Source organism: Pieris napi, chromosome 24 (assembly GCF_905475465.1).
Source record: "Pieris napi chromosome 24, ilPieNapi1.2, whole genome shotgun sequence".
Classification (NCBI taxonomy): Eukaryota; Metazoa; Arthropoda; class Insecta; order Lepidoptera; family Pieridae; genus Pieris; species Pieris napi.
The window spans coordinates 4,986,034-5,004,100 of record NC_062257.1 but is presented as its reverse complement, the minus strand read 5'-3'; the positions used below and the strand labels follow the sequence as shown (position 1 = coordinate 5,004,100).

General features: G+C 32.8%; 1 protein-coding gene across 5 annotated transcripts; it reads left to right on the top strand.

Moving 5' to 3' along the window:
- Positions 1-1,095: 1,095 nt before the first annotated feature.
- LOC125061854 (serine/threonine-protein kinase Pak) lies at positions 1,096-17,510 on the top strand. Of its 5 annotated transcripts, none has more exons than XM_047667488.1 (14): positions 1,096-1,257; positions 1,478-1,604; positions 1,780-1,940; positions 2,812-2,823; positions 3,363-3,534; positions 4,744-4,859; positions 5,630-5,731; positions 6,398-6,516; positions 7,307-7,435; positions 8,311-8,488; positions 9,798-9,999; positions 10,693-10,808; positions 13,360-13,578; positions 15,392-17,510. In XM_047667488.1, the coding sequence occupies exons 2-14, from the start codon at positions 1,493-1,495 to the stop codon at positions 15,473-15,475; spliced, it is 1,722 nt and encodes a 573-aa protein (XP_047523444.1). In that variant the 5' UTR covers positions 1,096-1,257; positions 1,478-1,492; the 3' UTR covers positions 15,476-17,510. The 5 variants fall into 5 exon arrangements, with proteins under 5 accessions (XP_047523444.1, XP_047523443.1, XP_047523442.1 ...); XM_047667487.1 differs by having other exon boundaries at positions 6,398-6,525; positions 7,310-7,435; XM_047667486.1 differs by having other exon boundaries at positions 6,398-6,525.
- Positions 17,511-18,067: the final 557 nt, after the last annotated feature.

Here is an 18,067-nt window from a genome sequence, read left to right as displayed (position 1 = left end):
AAATAGGGTCGACAAGGATCCAGACCAGCGAAGCATTATTGAGGAGGTGAAATATAATAAAGGGTTCTAGCGCCACTGAATGTACCTATGTCCATTGTCCCACTTGAGAAGTTAAAATGGTACGATTTCTCCATAGCTTTAATATTTTTATTTGAGCAAAATAAAACTAAACTAAAAAAAAAATATTGGTTGTTTGTAAAGTAGGTTTACGATCGAGATGTTTACGTGATAACGTCTTATTGGTGATATAAGTTTTTGGGAAGTAAGGAATTAATGAAGATAACAATTTTTTCAAATTTTAAATTACATCTATCGTTTTATTCACACTTTTGATGATAAATTTCGGGTGTAAAATGACAAGTTTACTTATTCGACTATGATATACATTTTTCTTCATACATTCACGGTATGACTGGCAGCGCTCGAGATGAGACGGGAGATCGGTCCGTCTCTCTCTCGTTATACCTGCGATCGCGCTCGTGAGTCGTGAGGTTTTGGTGTGTGTGACACAAGTTTCTGAACATGTCACCCGACTAAAACGATTTTAAAGACGTTATCACGTCAAAAGTTTAGTAGAATTATGTATTCACCATCTTAAAATATACCTCGCATATAGCTTCAATTACTTAAGTTTAATTTTTATAATATTCTTATTTTGAAATCGGATCGAGTTCATGAGATCCACAAGATAGATTTTTGTACCATATTCTTGCAAATAAATGATGATTATTATTATTTTTAGATACTCATAAAGTCATAAGTGGTTTAAACTTGGCGAGACATACTTCAGCTGTTATACTCTTATTTATGTTACTATATCGATGCTTTTTTGGAAAAGAATCTCGCTGTTGACCTTAAAGGCCTTACCAGCTCAACGCGCTGCTGTTTTGGCGAGCGTAGCTTAGCCGTAATGGACATTTTCCATTTTCATTTTAAGTAATACACGTCTTTAACTATTTTTTAAGAATAATATTTCTTTGGAGTTTTCTTAATTGATTTAAAAAAACACAATTGACGTGAATATTTTCAAAGCTACCTGTGGTAGTAAGCGAAGAAATTACAATCTGTAGTAAAATGTAGTCAATAGTCACCTGCTCGATGCATCATGCAAATGTCTTTTTAGTTTTTTTTCTGACCACTGATCATTAAAATAATTATTTATATTTATTAACTTGTACACGTTTATTTCCAAATAGTTATATATTGAAATGTGAATATTTACTATCGCCTTATCACTTCATATTATTTCGCTATCAGGTACGTAAATCTAGCCCACTTTTAAACCAGAATTATACCAAGAACCATGGTTGCAATGCTCGGGGCGCGTCCATGAGTAATAATATTGTTATATACAATTGTGCTATTACAAGCTAACATTAAATTTAAGTGAAGAATTTGTTTCGTTAAACACTATCATAATCAACTTAGTTTTATCGAACTGTACAACACTTTCGGTGACAAATTCATTGTTATTCAGGGATAGTATTCCATAATGTCGAGTGACGAGGATAAACCACCTGCGCCTCCAGTGCGTCTTACCAGCAATCGAGCAACGGACCGAGTGGATTCTGTATCTTCGGTTGATATGAGACCACTGCCCAAAGGTATAGTATATGTCATTAACAGTTTAATTTATATAATATAATGTGAAAAGTTATGTGACACACTCATACATTTATAGAATTCAGGACATTGACTGTCCTTTCATTGATAGCGATACAATTTTAGTGCTAACATGTGAGCTTTAGTCAATCAAATTAATTCCTAAATTTATTTCAGAACCCGATGATGGTAGTGATAGAAAGAAGAAAACACTTAAAGCTAAAATAAAAGGATCAAAAAGTACTGCCCACAATGATAATAAGCCAAATATTAGTTATCCAACAAATTTTGAACATACAGTTCATGTTGGTTTTGATGCGGTTACAGGAGAATTCACTGTAAGTTTTCACCTTCAAAATGTTGAGTACTGCTCTATGTATATTATTATATAGGCTCATAACTATTGTCTACTCGGTAGCCAATGTTTATGCACTGGATAAAATATAGTCCATGTTATCTAGGTCTTAATAAATTAGTGGTTTTACAAACATTTTTTACATTAAATATAGGGAAATCATAATAGAAATATTTAGTAACTAAAGTTTGTTAGGTTGCACTTTGCATAAAAATTATATAAAGATTTAGAACAAGATTTACCCTATTATTTGCTGTTAAGCACTGTGAAACGGATTTACTGCTTGAAATTATCACTTATATATTAATGCTTTTATTTAAAAATGTACCCATGGGCTTATAAGCTTCAATTGCATTCTAGCTTTGGATTATTTTATATTTGTGGCAATTGGTGACTAGGCTGTTTAATTTCCCCATAAACTTATATTTGTAACACCAACAAAGTGATTGTTGCTTTCGTTATACCAATATTAAATGCTTTAATTAGTAGACTTTTCTACTGAATTTTCATTCAACAACTGTTCTTTTCTTTAGATAAATCTGAAACTTATAAGCTGTTAAACAGTATTTTTGATTTTAAATCAGATAAATGAATGCCCTTAGTTACTTATGAGTATATAAACAACCAAAGTGCATCTATAGTATTTTTTTCGATGCATTAAATTAATGCATGTTTAGCAATAGCGAGCACCCAAAAATTCAAAAGTAATTAAATATGAACATTATTTAAATAGATACAATGAATTAATATTCAATAGTAGCCATACCCAAAGACTTTTATAGAGTTCATTGAATGAGACATTGAATAATATAAACATGTAATTGAGTTCCTTGTATTGCCGCCTTTGTTTCAAGCTGCCCATGACAGTAAGTAATTGTAGCATAACCATTTTATACAATTTAAAAAAACTTATTTGCTGTTCTCTAGTTTTTTTACTATGTTGCAGCACTTTCTCTTTATTTTGTGTCATATATCCATAGCAGAGTTGTTCATTAATCCCCTTATCCATAATAGATCTAATTATTCTCTTCAAACTAAAGTACAAAAATTTGATTTACGTTGTGATAACGAGACACTTTATTAAAATAGTGCAGGGGAAGAGTGTGTATATTTCTTATATATGTTCATGACTAAGTTACCATTTCAGTTCTTCATTATCAAACAAGTTGCACGACTATATATAGTCCATTATTGTGCCAGTAGATTATTTAATGGACGACTCTGAGAATGACGGATAGTTAACATGTTAAAAAGTTGCAAATATAGAGATAACAAAAGCATGCTAGCATTGTCATACATTTTATATTTTGATCTCCCTCTTGGTCATGAATTAAGCATGATGATTGTAGACTTTGATTGTTATCGTGTAATTGTTTAAGATATACCTAAGGTGGAAAAATTTTAGGGCATGCCAGAAGCGTGGGCGAGGCTGTTAATGGCATCAAATATCAGCAAACAAGAACAAAAGAGTAACCCTCAAGCAGTACTTGATGTTCTTAAGTGGTATGATGCGTCGGCCACCCAACCACCGGTGTCCAAATACATGACATCGGCACAGATGCACACAACACATTCAGGTATTTTAAACAATTCATTTTATACAAATAATTATCGTATTTGTACATTCAACATTCCTAGAATTTGTGAGTTCTGTGAAATCTTTTGTTGTTTTTGTCATGCACACAACTTACATTCTTTTGTTTTTTGCTTAGTTAATATCATAAAGTTGAGTTTATAGACCATGAGGCCATTTGCTTGCCATAGTCTTTAGACAGCCTGGAGAAAAGAGGTAAGATTCTGAGGATTAGTCTTGGAAAAAACCAAAAGGTTCATTGTTGTGATTAACTTTCAATTAAGGCCTTTAATTATCTGTGAACTGTAACACTTATATAAGGGGTATGCAATACTGCTATTTTCTATATTCATAGACAATGTCTTTAGAAAGTGTGTGTCTATGACTGTAGAAAGCCCGAAATAACTTGTCTTCCTGAATATAGATACGATTGCCATTATCCACTTTTATTCATATAGATTAGCTTTTGAGCACCACTAATAAAATAACAGTTTTCAAATCAAAGGCGTAAACCGCAAATTCTACTTAAGTATAAAAAAATCACGGTAAAAAAACATTGAGCGTTATGGGAATGCTGCGGTTTATTATAAAACTTCCACAAAATATATAAAGTGCAGACAGCCTGGGAATATTTAAATTAAGACTAAAAGACCATCTCTTGAATGAGCCCAGTTCATTCATCCTTGAAGCTCTTCAATAAACCACGACGTGATAAATTGTATCTTTAGTATATAAGTTCTCATGTAAGTGACTATTGTCTGTTATGAGAATAAATCGTCATGATCATAGAACAATGTCGGATTTGAAAAAAAAACAAAATTCACTTTTAATCATATTTGCATACTACATTGACTAAATATTACGGCTACATTAAAAAAAATCCATGTGTTTTAAATTTCAAATTAATCAGTCGATAAAGTGACGGATTTGATAGAAACATGTGATTTTTCTAGAAAACTGTGTAATTTAATGTTATTATTTTTATTTTGTTTTAAAACAAACCTTTTTGATTGCTTGTATGCCAATTTTCATAATAACAGAATATGAATTAAAATAGTTATGACAAAAACTGACATGATGATATTATTTTGAAATGGCTGCCCTGTAAAGTTTACTATTTGTCAGATCCGTCACTATTCTACGACTATGACGTCATTAAAACTTGCAATTAACTCTTCTCTGCCCTTTTTAACCCACAAGTTTAATGTTCCAGGATCATCTGTGTCCCGCGTCTCATCAAGCAGTCCCTCATCATCGACACCAACAGATACTGAACATCCGGAGCCGCCGCCGCCGCCACCTTCAAGGCCTGATCGTACTAAGAGCATTGTAAGCAATAATTTTCTTATTATTTAGTCGTGTTCATATATAATTAGATTAGGAATTTAATGTGTTATTTTTGAGTGATGATTTAAATTAACGGAATTTGGCATGAATGACTTTATTTTATTTATCTGTTTTGTGATCCTTTTGTGTTTAACAGGCAAGTAGGTGATCTGTGCCCGACACACGCTGTTGAATTTGGCTGAAGGCTTGTCGGTTGTCAGGCACAGGAAGAGGCTGATCACCTAGTTGTGTATTAAGGGAGCGTTCAAGTATTACGTAAGGAATTTGGGGGTGGGGGGGGGTTCCTTTTGTAAAACGTTACGATATGGGGCGGGGATTGAATTACGCGTTATTGTTAATATTATTTTCGACTTTCCATTACTTTACACCACATAATGGTAACTTTTAAGTATAAAGAGTCACTAGGTGGTCACGAAACGTTTTTCTATACTTGGTTACAGAAAAACGTTACGGCGCGTTACATGGGGGGGGGGGTCAATAATCTCCAAAAATTGCGTGACGTAATACTTGAAGGCTAATATAGATAAATGATCATAAAAAGATTGTAGCGCCGCTGGTATTAAATCGAAGAGTGTTCACTTCTCTTTAGTCACACAAAGTATCACATATTTTATATTATTACATATTACATAAAGCCGCCCGCGATCAACTGGCCATTTTGGACATTCGATTTATCGATTTGTGTACGCACTTATACGTACATGGCCAGTCTCAATATAGGTTGACCGTTGTGTTTATATTCTATTTTATAGTACACGAAGCCCATAGAAGAAGAAGAGGCTCCGCCCCCTCGGCCTACTCCTGCGCCTGCGACGCCCCCACACGTTCCTCATCCGGCACTAACCACGCATTCTGTGAGTATTTTTCAAAATGTACGTTTGGATTTACATAATAGCAGTGTAAAGTTATATCAGGGACAGAATTTTGATCAATTTGCCAGTAAAAAAAATCAATACAGAAATCGAAGTCTATGGTTCAGAGTCGAGACTTAACGCAAACTATGACTCGTCAGTCAGAACTTGTTTGACGTATAGGAGTCATAACTTTTAGCCATTATTTGTCGTAAAAAGTGAATGACAAAAAAAAAATATTGTGGGATATCCATAAGAGATAGACATATACCATCGCGGAGTCTTCTGTAGACCTTTTCAATGTGTACAATACTTAGTACATTATTTTAATGAATCTCGTATGGTTTAGCCTGCGTTTGCAATGTAAGCGGGAAAAATTTAATTATTTACGACATCACATTAGAAACCTGAAAAATAACAGTATTCCTCCACTATTTAATGGATGTTATTATACATATAAACCTTCCTGTTTAATCACTCTATCTATTTAAAAAAACGTCGTCAAAATCCGTTGCGTAGTTTTAAAAATATCTATTCTAGCGTAAAATTCTTTTCGATTCTTGACTACCAACATAAAAAAAATGTTCCAATTCGAACAATTCTTTCCCAAGATTGTCTAGTAAATCCTTAACTATATTTAATTTGTAATTAATTAATTTAAATCGACAGATACCGAGAGCAGAAGTGGTCCCGGCCCCAAGTCTGGATCGCAATAAGAATCCGGCGCACACGCCCCCTGCCCATGCGCCCCCTGCCCCTCCTAATGGTGCCCCAGCCACTGACACAGGGTATGTCAGGTACAATATGCTGTTAATTATATCACACACATATACAATAAAATTTCACACTCAAACTCAATTTTGTTTCGGACTAATAAAAAGGGTGCGTGTACTTATGTACGCGCGTAAGAAGTTATACTTCTTTGGCATTATTAAAAATAGTTTTTGATTGCATGCAAATAATTAATTACAATTAAATAATCAAAGACTGGAAAAGGAGTCATTATAGTCAATAAAGTTCAGTTTACATTTGAAAAATTAAATAAATAAATATTTATTAATATTATATTTATTATTATTTTCTAATATTAATTAGTTTTGATTTAAATATTCAATTTAAATCACTTCTGATTATAATTCAGACGCACATATAAAACTCGCACTTGTATAATGAAAACACGTGTTTTAAATGTAGAAACTCAAAGCATATGGATAAATATTATAAATATAAATACACAGTGAACAGAGGCGGCGTGCGTGCCAACATGCGCCACTAACTTCATTCTGATAATTTTGTGTCACGGTGCGCGCGCATCGTAAAATTTCACTCTCATCAATTTTTCATAACGCGCCTAAAGAAGTATAACTTCAATTAAATGTTAATGCTATGTTTTGCGAACAACTTAAATAAAATGATATTTGCATTTTTCATGAACATTTAATACTTGTGATTAAAATTTATTTAGATAAGGATTCTTTTAGCGCGTTCGATCAAACACTATGTGTGTTCTTCACCGCAGTGTATGTTATAGAGAGCTAGTTAAGTTGGAAAATAAATTGTAATTGAAATTTATTTCAGAAGATCGACAGGCCAACAGCAAAGGAAAAAGAAGATGACGGATGAAGAGATATTAGAGAAATTAAGAACAATTGTTAGTGTTGGTGATCCAAATAGAAAATATACCAAAATGGAAAAGATTGGACAGGGGTGAGTTAACAAAATATATATTATACTAGCAGACTCGGCCAAGCGTTGATGTGGCTAAGATTTTTGTTCTATTACATAGTAGTAAACTATTCAAGGGAAACGGTAGGAGAACACCAGTCATGGGGACCACCATGCTTTTTTGGTGGTTATGCCATTAAATTGTAGCTTATGTGAAACGTTGGTACTTTCAACACAGCGCCCATCTGTTAGAATTGTGACTGTCAAATAATAAATAAATATTTGCAATAAAATAATATTGCGGGTATAAATTGAGATGTAAGCTATCCTATCCTATCTTTTAAGTTGGATCAAATTACACACGGTGTGCAAATTTGATTGAAATCGGTTCGGTAGTTTAGGAGTCCATAGCGGACAAACAACGTGATACGTAATTTATATATATTAAGATATACAATATTTTAAGGAGTGCATATTTTCTGGTTAAGTTGTTCTTACTGGAAACTTAACCTCAAAGCAAAATATACCAAAGGTGATTAATTTCCATGTGTTAGGCAAATGTTGGTTAATCGACAATATATATCTAAAGGTAAAGAGAATTTATGAAATATTAGTACATATTGTGTGTTGTGTTGTGTGTGTCATGTGTTTTTATTATCGATAACATAAATTTATAAATTGTATTAATCTTCGACACTTTTAATATTTCAATGACAATTAAATTCCTAAAATATTTTCCTTTTTCCCTCCCTCTAAGTTTCAAAAATATAACGTTTTAGATTTGTATAAATATGAACAAGACTTAAATACTAGTTTGCCAAAGAAGTTTCACTTCTGACGTGTACTTTGTACGCACGCACGTTTATATCACATATATATTATATATATTTTATGTTAGCTATGTTATTATATTCCAGAGCATCTGGGACAGTGTACACGGCGATCGAGACCTCAACGGGCATGGAGGTCGCCATTAAACAGATGAACCTCAGCCAGCAACCCAAAAAGGAATTGATCATTAACGAAATTCTTGTCATGCGGGAGAATAAGCATAACAATGTCGTCAACTATCTGGACAGTTATCTTGTGAATGAGGTAGGTTATGTACGCACTCGAAAGTTTAAAAAAAAGGATGCGTGTACTTATGTACGCGCGTAAGAAGTTATGCTTCTTTGGCATTATTAAAAATAGTTTTTGATTGCATGCAAATTCATTACAATTAAATAATCAAAGACTGGAAAGGGAGTCATTATAGTCAATAAAAGTCCAATGCCGTAGCATCTTCCGTGGGCAACTTCATTCTGTTAATTTTGTGTCACGGTGCGCGCGCATCGTAAAATTTCACTCTCATCAATTTTTCATAACGTGCCTAAAGAAGTATAACTTCAAAAAAACTATAAATATCGGTGAATATGGCCACTATGTTTCCTTGATAATTTTTCTATGTGAACTTACAGCTAGTAAGAAATCACTAACTATTACTATTTAAGCTCTCGATCACACATGCTAAAGAAAGGATAATCAAATATGTTATAGAAAGGATAAAAATAACCTCACGTGTGTCATTCACACATGGTAGAAATGAAACCTTCAAAAACTAAGTTTTTATAATCAATAATATGTAAATTAGACTTTTTTTCACTATCTAAATGTAGGATTAAGTTTTTCTTAAAAAATATATATTTTAATGTTAGATTTTAATTTTAAGTTCAATATCAATCTTTAATTTGATAATAACTAAAATAATGAAAGTTTGAAATTCGAAGAAATGAAAAAGAGACAGACACATAAATTCATAAAATTTAACGTGGGAGGAAATGAGACGTGCGAGAATCACAGGAGAACTTAAGATGGCGCAGCGGAAGGAGTATGTTTGACTAAATAGGTGATCAGCCTCATTTCGAGACTAAACTCCCGAGTCACTATTTTTTCTTCATTGTACGAGAAATTATTTTGGAGGGACTTTGCTTTTTAATATTCTAAATTTCTAGAATTTTCGATATACCCTCCTGTTATATATTACGGGTGGTATAATGATTTAAACGTTTTGTGATCCAAGCATGAGTTTTTTAAAGAAACTATACGATGATTATAATATGGTTTTTTAAAACGTTTTAATGTCTATAAAATTTATAGTAGTCAAATTTACAGTTTTTTGAAACTACCCACCTATATTTTTGAAGTTATACTTCTTTTGGCGCGTTAGTGAAAAGTGATGAGCGTAAATTTTTACACCGTCACAAAAAACCGACACCCTGAAGTTAGCTATGGTCAACATTTTCGTTTTTTCTTTTTGAAGATTTTTTTCTTGTTACGCCAAAGAAGTATAACTTCCAACGCGTGTACATAAGTACTGACGTTTTTTTTATTTTGTGCGGGTAGTTACTTTTTTTTTATTTAATAGGAACTATGGGTGGTTATGGAGTACTTAGCGGGTGGTTCTTTGACCGACGTAGTAACTGAAACGTGTATGGACGAGGGGCAAATAGCGGCTGTATGTCGCGAGGTACTTCAAGCATTGCACTTTTTGCATACAAACCATGTTATCCATCGGGATATCAAGTCTGATAATATACTCTTGGGGCTGGACGGACAAGTGAAACTCAGTATGTATAGTTTTATTTTATATATGTTTTAGATTATTAGATATATAGACCAACTATTTGCTTGTAACAGTTAAAAAATTGATTAATTACTTAAGATGTCATGTGGAACATGGTGTAATGGTTGCAGCTTACAAACATTGTGTAAAACATAAAACTTGGCGATTAAAAAGAGTGGCGGAGAGTTTATTGCCAGTTCTTCTCTTCCGTTCTACGCCCTTGATTTGAGAACTGGCAGTTAATGTAATATATGAAGCATTTATTATGATGTATTTCATAAGTGTACATTGTGTTACCTATATGATTTTGATTAATTTTTTGAATCAAAAATGAATTTATTCAACGTAAAGAAAAAGGCTAAATTTATATTTACGTACAATGAACGAAAATCTATGAATTAGTAAAAGTATATTTGTATATAAATTAATTTAAAGTTTTGTTCTCTCTGTGTTTGTATTTTTCTTAACAAACAAATTCTTTAATTAAAACCAACCAACCAAAACTAACAAAACCAGCAATTAAATTTTCTCATCTGTACTTATTTTTTTTGACACAAATCTCTCTATTCCTACATAAATTATTTACGCTTGAACGTTTTAGAGATATTGATAAAAAAATCGAGTTTTGTTTAACGATGTTTTTAAGCATTAAAATCACGTTGTGTAGGTATATTTTAACAAAAGTTACGGTTTTTAGCGGACTTTGGTTTTTGCGCCCAAATATCTCCGGAACAAAACAAAAGAACAACGATGGTTGGAACGCCATATTGGATGGCTCCCGAAGTAGTTACGAGAAAACAGTATGGTCCAAAGGTAAATAAAATTCTGTATAAAAAAAAATGTGTGCGTGTACTAGGTGTAGGTACACACGTAAGAAGTGAAACTTCTTTATGACCTTATTTTTCGAAAAATGATCTACTATATGCAACTTTACAGAAATTGGTTAAATAAAGTTAAATTAGATAAAGTTTAACAAAAGGCTTTTATTATCATAGACATGAATACAAATGCAATTATTTCATTTTAACTTTTTACTGTACTACTATGTAGTACTAAGATTATTACAGAATTTCATTAATTGTAATAGAATTATTAGTATTACTATCATTGTTATCGTTATTATATATGTTTGTTACTAATGGCTTCGAATCTCTTCGGATCAACCGCTGTAGGGACAAGAAAAAGATGGCGCGTAACCGAAAAATGTGACAAATGTGTGTAATTTTTTTTCCAACGATGATAAAGAAGTTTGACTTCAAAAAGCAACATGGCGCATAACCTGCTACAAAATTTCTCCCATACGTCGATAAAGAAGTTTCACTTCAAAAGATGGCGCGTAACGGAAAAATGTGACGCGTAACGAAAAAATGTTACACTACATTTTTTTCCAACCCCGATAAAGAAGTTTCAATTCAATAAATTTTAAGTACCTCTTTTTATTATGTATTAGGAGGCAAACGGGCAGGAAGCTCACCCGATGTTAGGTAGCCAGAAGGCTCGCAATTGCGTTGCTGACCTTTTATATGTATTGGTTACACTTATATAAAAAAATCAACTATATAGAAATCATTAGTAATTTTATTTTTGTTTAACAAAATAAAATATAAAAGTGCATAAAGGTAAATAAAGTGCACCCTTAGTATTTATTTTCCTTTTTCCTTACTGGTTGCCTGGAAGATATCGCTAGTGAGCGATAAGGCCGTTGCTTCCCTAATACATGGTTTGATTTGCAATGTGACGAAGTTTTAATAAAATATATAATTATGGCCTATTGTATACTTTAATTGGGATTTAATTAAAGCACACCCTTTAAGTGGCTTGTTATTACAAAAAATTGTATTTTTATTTTATATATTTATTTGGTCATTAGTATTCCTACTCATTAAACACAAAAGCCAAAAAAGGAATACACATCTAAATATAAGCATAAAGCACAGTTAACAATTTTTACCTTTTTTTATAATAAATAATTAATATTATAATAAATTCCAAGCTGAATTGATCATTATTATATATATTTAATAAAAAGGAAGAATAACAAAGCCATCATTAATAAAAGATACCAGAGATTTTTATATTATTTTTTAAGTATTTTTAGTTACATTAAATATATCTATTTGTTGGTAACTTGTGTTATATTCTGAGGGTATACCATAGGGATGTGACATTCTGCATAAAAAAATCGATTTTTTTATTAATCGATTATTTTTTGGCATGAAATTTCGATGAATAAATAATCGATTTTTTTATTAATCGATTTTTTCCAAATTTTTGAATTAATTTCAAAATAAACACCTTAAATATTTTATTTTTCATGATTTTTTAAATTAAACATAAACAATAGAAATTATAACCACATATTAAGGTTTAAGAATAATCAAAATCGAAATTAACCTAATCTCGTTTTGATAGATTTTAGGTGAAATTTGATAAATGCTGACTGTATGCCTTTTCAGTAGCACATTGCAGTATTTTTGTTGTCTTTTTAATTGTATGTAATCTTGTGCTGCTGAATAAATTTATTTTACTTTTAAATTATAGTGTTACATTCAAACTTGAGTTTTTGTAAAATTAACTGGTTTTATCATCCTTATCCGATATTATACAATATAATATCAATACATCTTCAAAGAATCGGATTAAATGTAAACATCGATGTATATCGAATAATAGAAATAAGAAAAAAATATCTAATAGTTCGAGGTCCGGATTATAAAAGACCTGACATAATGTCGGGAGGTGGCAGATGAAAAATCGACTATGATTGATTTTCAATTATTAAAATAATCGATTATTAATCGATTATTTAAAAAAAAAAAATATTGGTTGTTTGTAAAGTAGGTTTACGATCGAGATGTTTACGTGATAACGTCTTATTGGTGATATAAGTTTTTGGGAAGTAAGGAATTAATGAAGATAACAATTTTTTCAAATTTTAAATTACATCTATCGTTTTATTCACACTTTTGATGATAAATTTCGGGTGTAAAATGACAAGTTTACTTATTCGACTATGATATACATTTTTCTTCATACATTCACGGAATGACTGGCAGCGCTCGAAATGAGACGGGAGATCGGTCCGTCTCTCTTTCGTTATACCTGCGATAGCGCTCGTGAGGTTTTGGTGTGACACAAGTTTCTTAACATGTCACCCGACTAAAACGATTTTAAAGACGTTATCACGTCAAAATCGATTTTTACTTTAAAAACAATAGATTTTTTTCACATCCCTAGTATACGATACATGACTGAAAAATATTAAACATGGTTTTTTAGTTTACATTAAATATATATTATAAGTTATAACATAATTTTACGAATATTAAGTGATTATAATTAACGTATTTTTTTAAATTTCCAGGTGGACGTGTGGTCGCTAGGTATAATGGCGATCGAAATGATCGAAGGCGAGCCCCCATACCTCAATGAGAACCCGTTACGTGCGCTGTATCTGATAGCCACGAATGGAAAGCCAGATATCAAAGACAAAGACAAATTGAGTGCGGTCTTTCAAGACTTCCTCGACCAGTGCCTAGAAGTTGACGTTGAGAGACGCGCCACAGCTCTCGATTTACTTAAGGTAATACCATCCGTATCTGTCGTTCCACAACTGAGCGTTTCTTAAGGACCTATCTGGAACAACTCCAAAAAAGTACATTGTTTTTTTTTTCATTTTTCGTCATCGTTTCTTGAAGTAGGGCGAATAGAAAAAGGAAATTTTTTTTTTTTTTTTTAAAGACAATTCACACCAATTGACCTAGTATCATGCTAAGCTGGTGAAGCTTGTGTTATGGGTACTAGGCAACGGATATATATACATATTATAGATAGACATATAAATACATATTTAAACACCCAAGACCTAAGCATAACACCAAATGCTCATCGATGTTCGTCTCAGCCGGGGATCGAACCCGGGACCCATGGATTCGCAGTCATGGGTACTAACCACTAGTGACTAGACCAATGAGTCGTCTATATGGTGGAGTTGAGGAGTTTATGTATCCATTTTGAAAGATCGATACACGATTTAAATAACTTCGCTTGATAGGAAAATTCCAAACATAGCTAATTTTTGACAATTTGACGAAATGACGAAAATGTATATAGAACATGATTTTGAAATTAACACGATATATTTCATCGCAAGCCAAGTAATTTATAATAATTTATAAATATTTATATTAATTTAATGTCATAACTAATTGTTATAACGGGCCGGCGCGCCTCAGTGCTCCAGCTCTCCACTGCGCACCGCAGTCCACCCCGAGACACTGACACAGCAATTCGTGCTGGGATAGGGCCTTAAGGCAGTTTTCGCGCACCACCACTATGTGGAACCAGCTGACCACTGAAGTATTTCCAAATTAATACGATTTAGGGTCCTTCCAATTCGTGCGTACCAATTCTAAAAAGGCTTGCAACACACATGTAAGCATTCTGGCATTGTCCATGGGCGGCGGTATCGCTTAACATCAGGTGAGCCTCCTGCCCGTTTGCCTCCTGTTACATAAAAAGCTATTTATAGCGACATCTACAATCTGAGTCAATCAATCAATCAAAATACATTTATTTAGTTTAGATGCGTCTGAGCATGCTTATGAATGTCAAAAACGTTTACAAAATTCGCGAAAGAGCAAGACTACGCCATCCGTTCGCAAAACTATAAGTCGTTTTAACAACCTTACCTATTTTTTTATGTTAACTTCGTTACATTGAACTAGAAACGAATAAGAGAGCGTTCAAGTATTACGTAACGTATTCAACACCACATAATGGTAACTTTTAGGTATAAAGAGTGTCTGGGTGGTCACGAAACGTTTTACTATTGTGTAAAGAAAAACGTTACGGCGCGTTACACGGGGGAGGGGGTCAATCATCTCCAAAATTTCGTAACGTAATACTTGAACGCTCCCTAACACAAATTATAAGGGATGCAAGGTTGGCTTTAGGCAGTCTATTTCAGGTAACCCTAGTAAGGAAAAAACAAAAAAAAAGGAATACTAAAAGTTCATGAAGTAATCGAACACTTTTTAATCGCCAAGTTTTTGGTTTACAAAGAAATTGTAAAGCTTAGGTTTCCTAGAAAAGCGGTGCCGTTAACTAACGGCCGTCATTTTACGGTTGTTAATAACGGCCGTCTTTACTTTTTAAAATAATGCAAAAATACATCATTTTGGCTCGTCCAAGTCACGTTTCAACTCATTGTATTAATGAAATTTGGGCATCGCTACACGCGAAAAACGTTGAACTACTGTCTACATACTACATACTATCACCGCTATGTCGGCCGTCATGCAAATGATAGCACCGCTCTTTGACGTTACGGTGACACTCAACGTTCTCTAGGAAACCTATATTAAGGAACTGCAACTATTACACTTTGTCCACAGCACCCGTTCCTAAAAATGGCTCGACCGCTGGCGTCCCTCACGCCGTTAATAATGGCGGCGAAGGAAGCGGCCAAGGGGCATTAGCGACGGCCGGGGGCCCCATGCCCCAACAGGTGCATCCCTTAATAGCTTAGGACTTTGGCTGCGTGTCATACAAATTATATTTTTACAAACGATGCAGTCCAGTAGTAACGAGTGTTCGGCGATGTGACAGAGAGGGATAGGTTCGGCTAGTGCTGTCTCTTTTACACCCTTACGGCCAAGTTTTGTCTTCTTTGTTAAATGAACCGTAAAATAAACAAATATGATATTAAGATTAATATGAAAGATGAAATTCATTATATAATTTATAAAATTAATATAAAAACTTATACTCTTATTTTTTTTGACAGCTATCATTATTCATATAGGTATTATCTAGTAGAAATTACCATTGGTATTCGTTATGGGAACCGAGCTTCGACACTGAAACTAACCGGGCAAAAATCGTAAAGATTCGAGTGGCTGTGCGAAAGAGCGAACGCTATACGAATCTATCTCTCTCTTTCCGACATCGCCGTGTACTACAATAGACGTAGACGTTATTTATTAGTGACGTGACTCGCTGGCGTGTTTTTCGAATAGTGTAGATAGTGTAGTGTTAGCTGATTCGAATTGTTACGGTTCATCTACAAACGAAGACTGTCACTTTATATATTAGATTTATAAATATTAGAATAGAACTTCGAAATACGGTTTGTTCCACTGTGATTATAGGGGAGGGTAGGAAACGCGTCGGCGAGCTAGATTTAGAGAGACATCGACCCTATTTCTATAGCGCTAAAGTACATAATTGCGCAGTAACAGGCAAATTTTCATCCACGTGTACGCAATATTTTAAGTTATAATTTGCTATGTTTAAGGTTCTCGAACTATGGAACTGTCAAATATTTTTATTGATATGATGAAAAGTATTATGATTTTTAACTGCTTTTGTTGGCTTTGCTATTTATATATTCGCTATTCTTCGATTTTGAATGCCTTGTATGTGTAATATTTTAACACATTGTTAGATTGCCTTATATAACCTTATTTCTGTATTTTTTATACTTGGTTTTCACGTGGTTTTATTAACGCGAAAATATTTTAGATTTCTATATGATTTACGAATAACAATACAATCAAAATTCTATCATAAAAATCAGTTATTAACAGAACGTCCTAATCGCTCTTTATATGCTGTCACATGACAGATGCAACATGTATAAACTATTATTACACAGATTAATGTAAAATCTTTTAATGTTTAAAATCCGAGCTAACAAGTCAAGGAAAAACCCGGTAATAGAATATGTCATATATTGGTTTCCATTTGGGTTATTTTTGACTTGACTTTGTGAGTATTTGCGCTCGTTCACAGACACGCCATAGACATTACGGAGTATTAGATTTTTTCCGACAAATCAAAAGAAAATAAACACTCTCCGAACTTATATTTTGTTCGCTGTGACCTTGTACTCATTGCGTTTCAAAGGCATGGTCTAACGTTTAATAGTATTTATTTACATTCCGTTTTATTTATATAAACTTTTAATTTTTATTCGATTTTGATTAAGCATTTGTTGTTGTGAGCTGTCACTTAGTCTGTCAAAGACTGGCGCGAACTCGCGGTGTCAGATGAAACGACACTAAGGGCAAACCATGTCAAAATAAAAATTTTGACGTTGACAGTCGAGTTAGATTTTTAATCTGTTTGACTTTTTGTTTCGGATGATTGAATTTTGTTACGCAGTATTGTTATTCGTAGATATTTTTTACATTTATTGAATTCCTATCAGTATATTTTCGTGTAAGCTTATAAGATTTTGATTTTGTCATTAATTATTGTTAGTCATGAATAAAAGCATTTACATAGTATTAAGTTTATATAGTCTATTAAAAATTAAACAAAATTAGGGAAGAATCATTTGGTTAATTTTTGTGGCACAAAAGTTAATGATAAGTGAATGATAATAAATCCGATAGAAGAGCTAGATTTTTTTAGAGAAAAGTAAGACTATTGTGCTATTTTCATTTGGTTTTTCTCTTCTTTTTGAATTAATAATAACATAAGCTTTTAATTTATCTTATCAGCGACCTATCTAAAAAGTTTGCTCTTGATTAATGTACCTAGTGCAGAGAAGTAATTTAAATATTTCTTAAAATAACCATTAACTAATTAACGACTCCGAGTACTATTAGTGTTTGATGTTCTCAACCCCCAGAAAGTGGGGGGGGGGGGGGGCAGACACTTCTGTATTATTATATATTGTTTAAAATGACATAATTTCTACAAGTTTTTTTGCCGGGAAATTTCTGAGATTTACAAGCAGTACGAAACCATAGAGATGGTTGTTTTTTTTTCTAGTTTACGTTGATTGTTTTTTTTAAGAAATGTCAAGTGTAAATATTATATCTATAACCTTTTCTTTGTTCCTTACGAATAAAACTAAAATATTTTTACACGTATTAAGTATTTTAAACCTTCTAGCTCTGTCTATTTGGTAATATTTGAGATTAATTCATCCGTTACGACAATAGTAGATAATAATTAAATTGCATATTTTTTTCTTAAGATTTGTCTCTCTGCTTTTATTTAGGTTGTGCCGATAGAAGCTTTTTTCGCTTATAAATAAGGGTGAGATTACTATAAACGTA

Excerpts from the sequence above, each read along its gene's own strand:
- LOC125061854 (XM_047667486.1), top strand. The coding sequence starts at position 1,493 with ATGTCGAGTGACGAGGATAAACCACCTGCGCCTCCAGTGCGTCTTACC. Across the intron at positions 1,605-1,779 it reads TATGAGACCACTGCCCAAAG|AACCCGATGATGGTAGTGAT; the intron begins GTATAGTATATG and ends AATTTATTTCAG. Across the intron at positions 4,860-5,629 it reads CTGATCGTACTAAGAGCATT|TACACGAAGCCCATAGAAGA; the intron begins GTAAGCAATAAT and ends TCTATTTTATAG.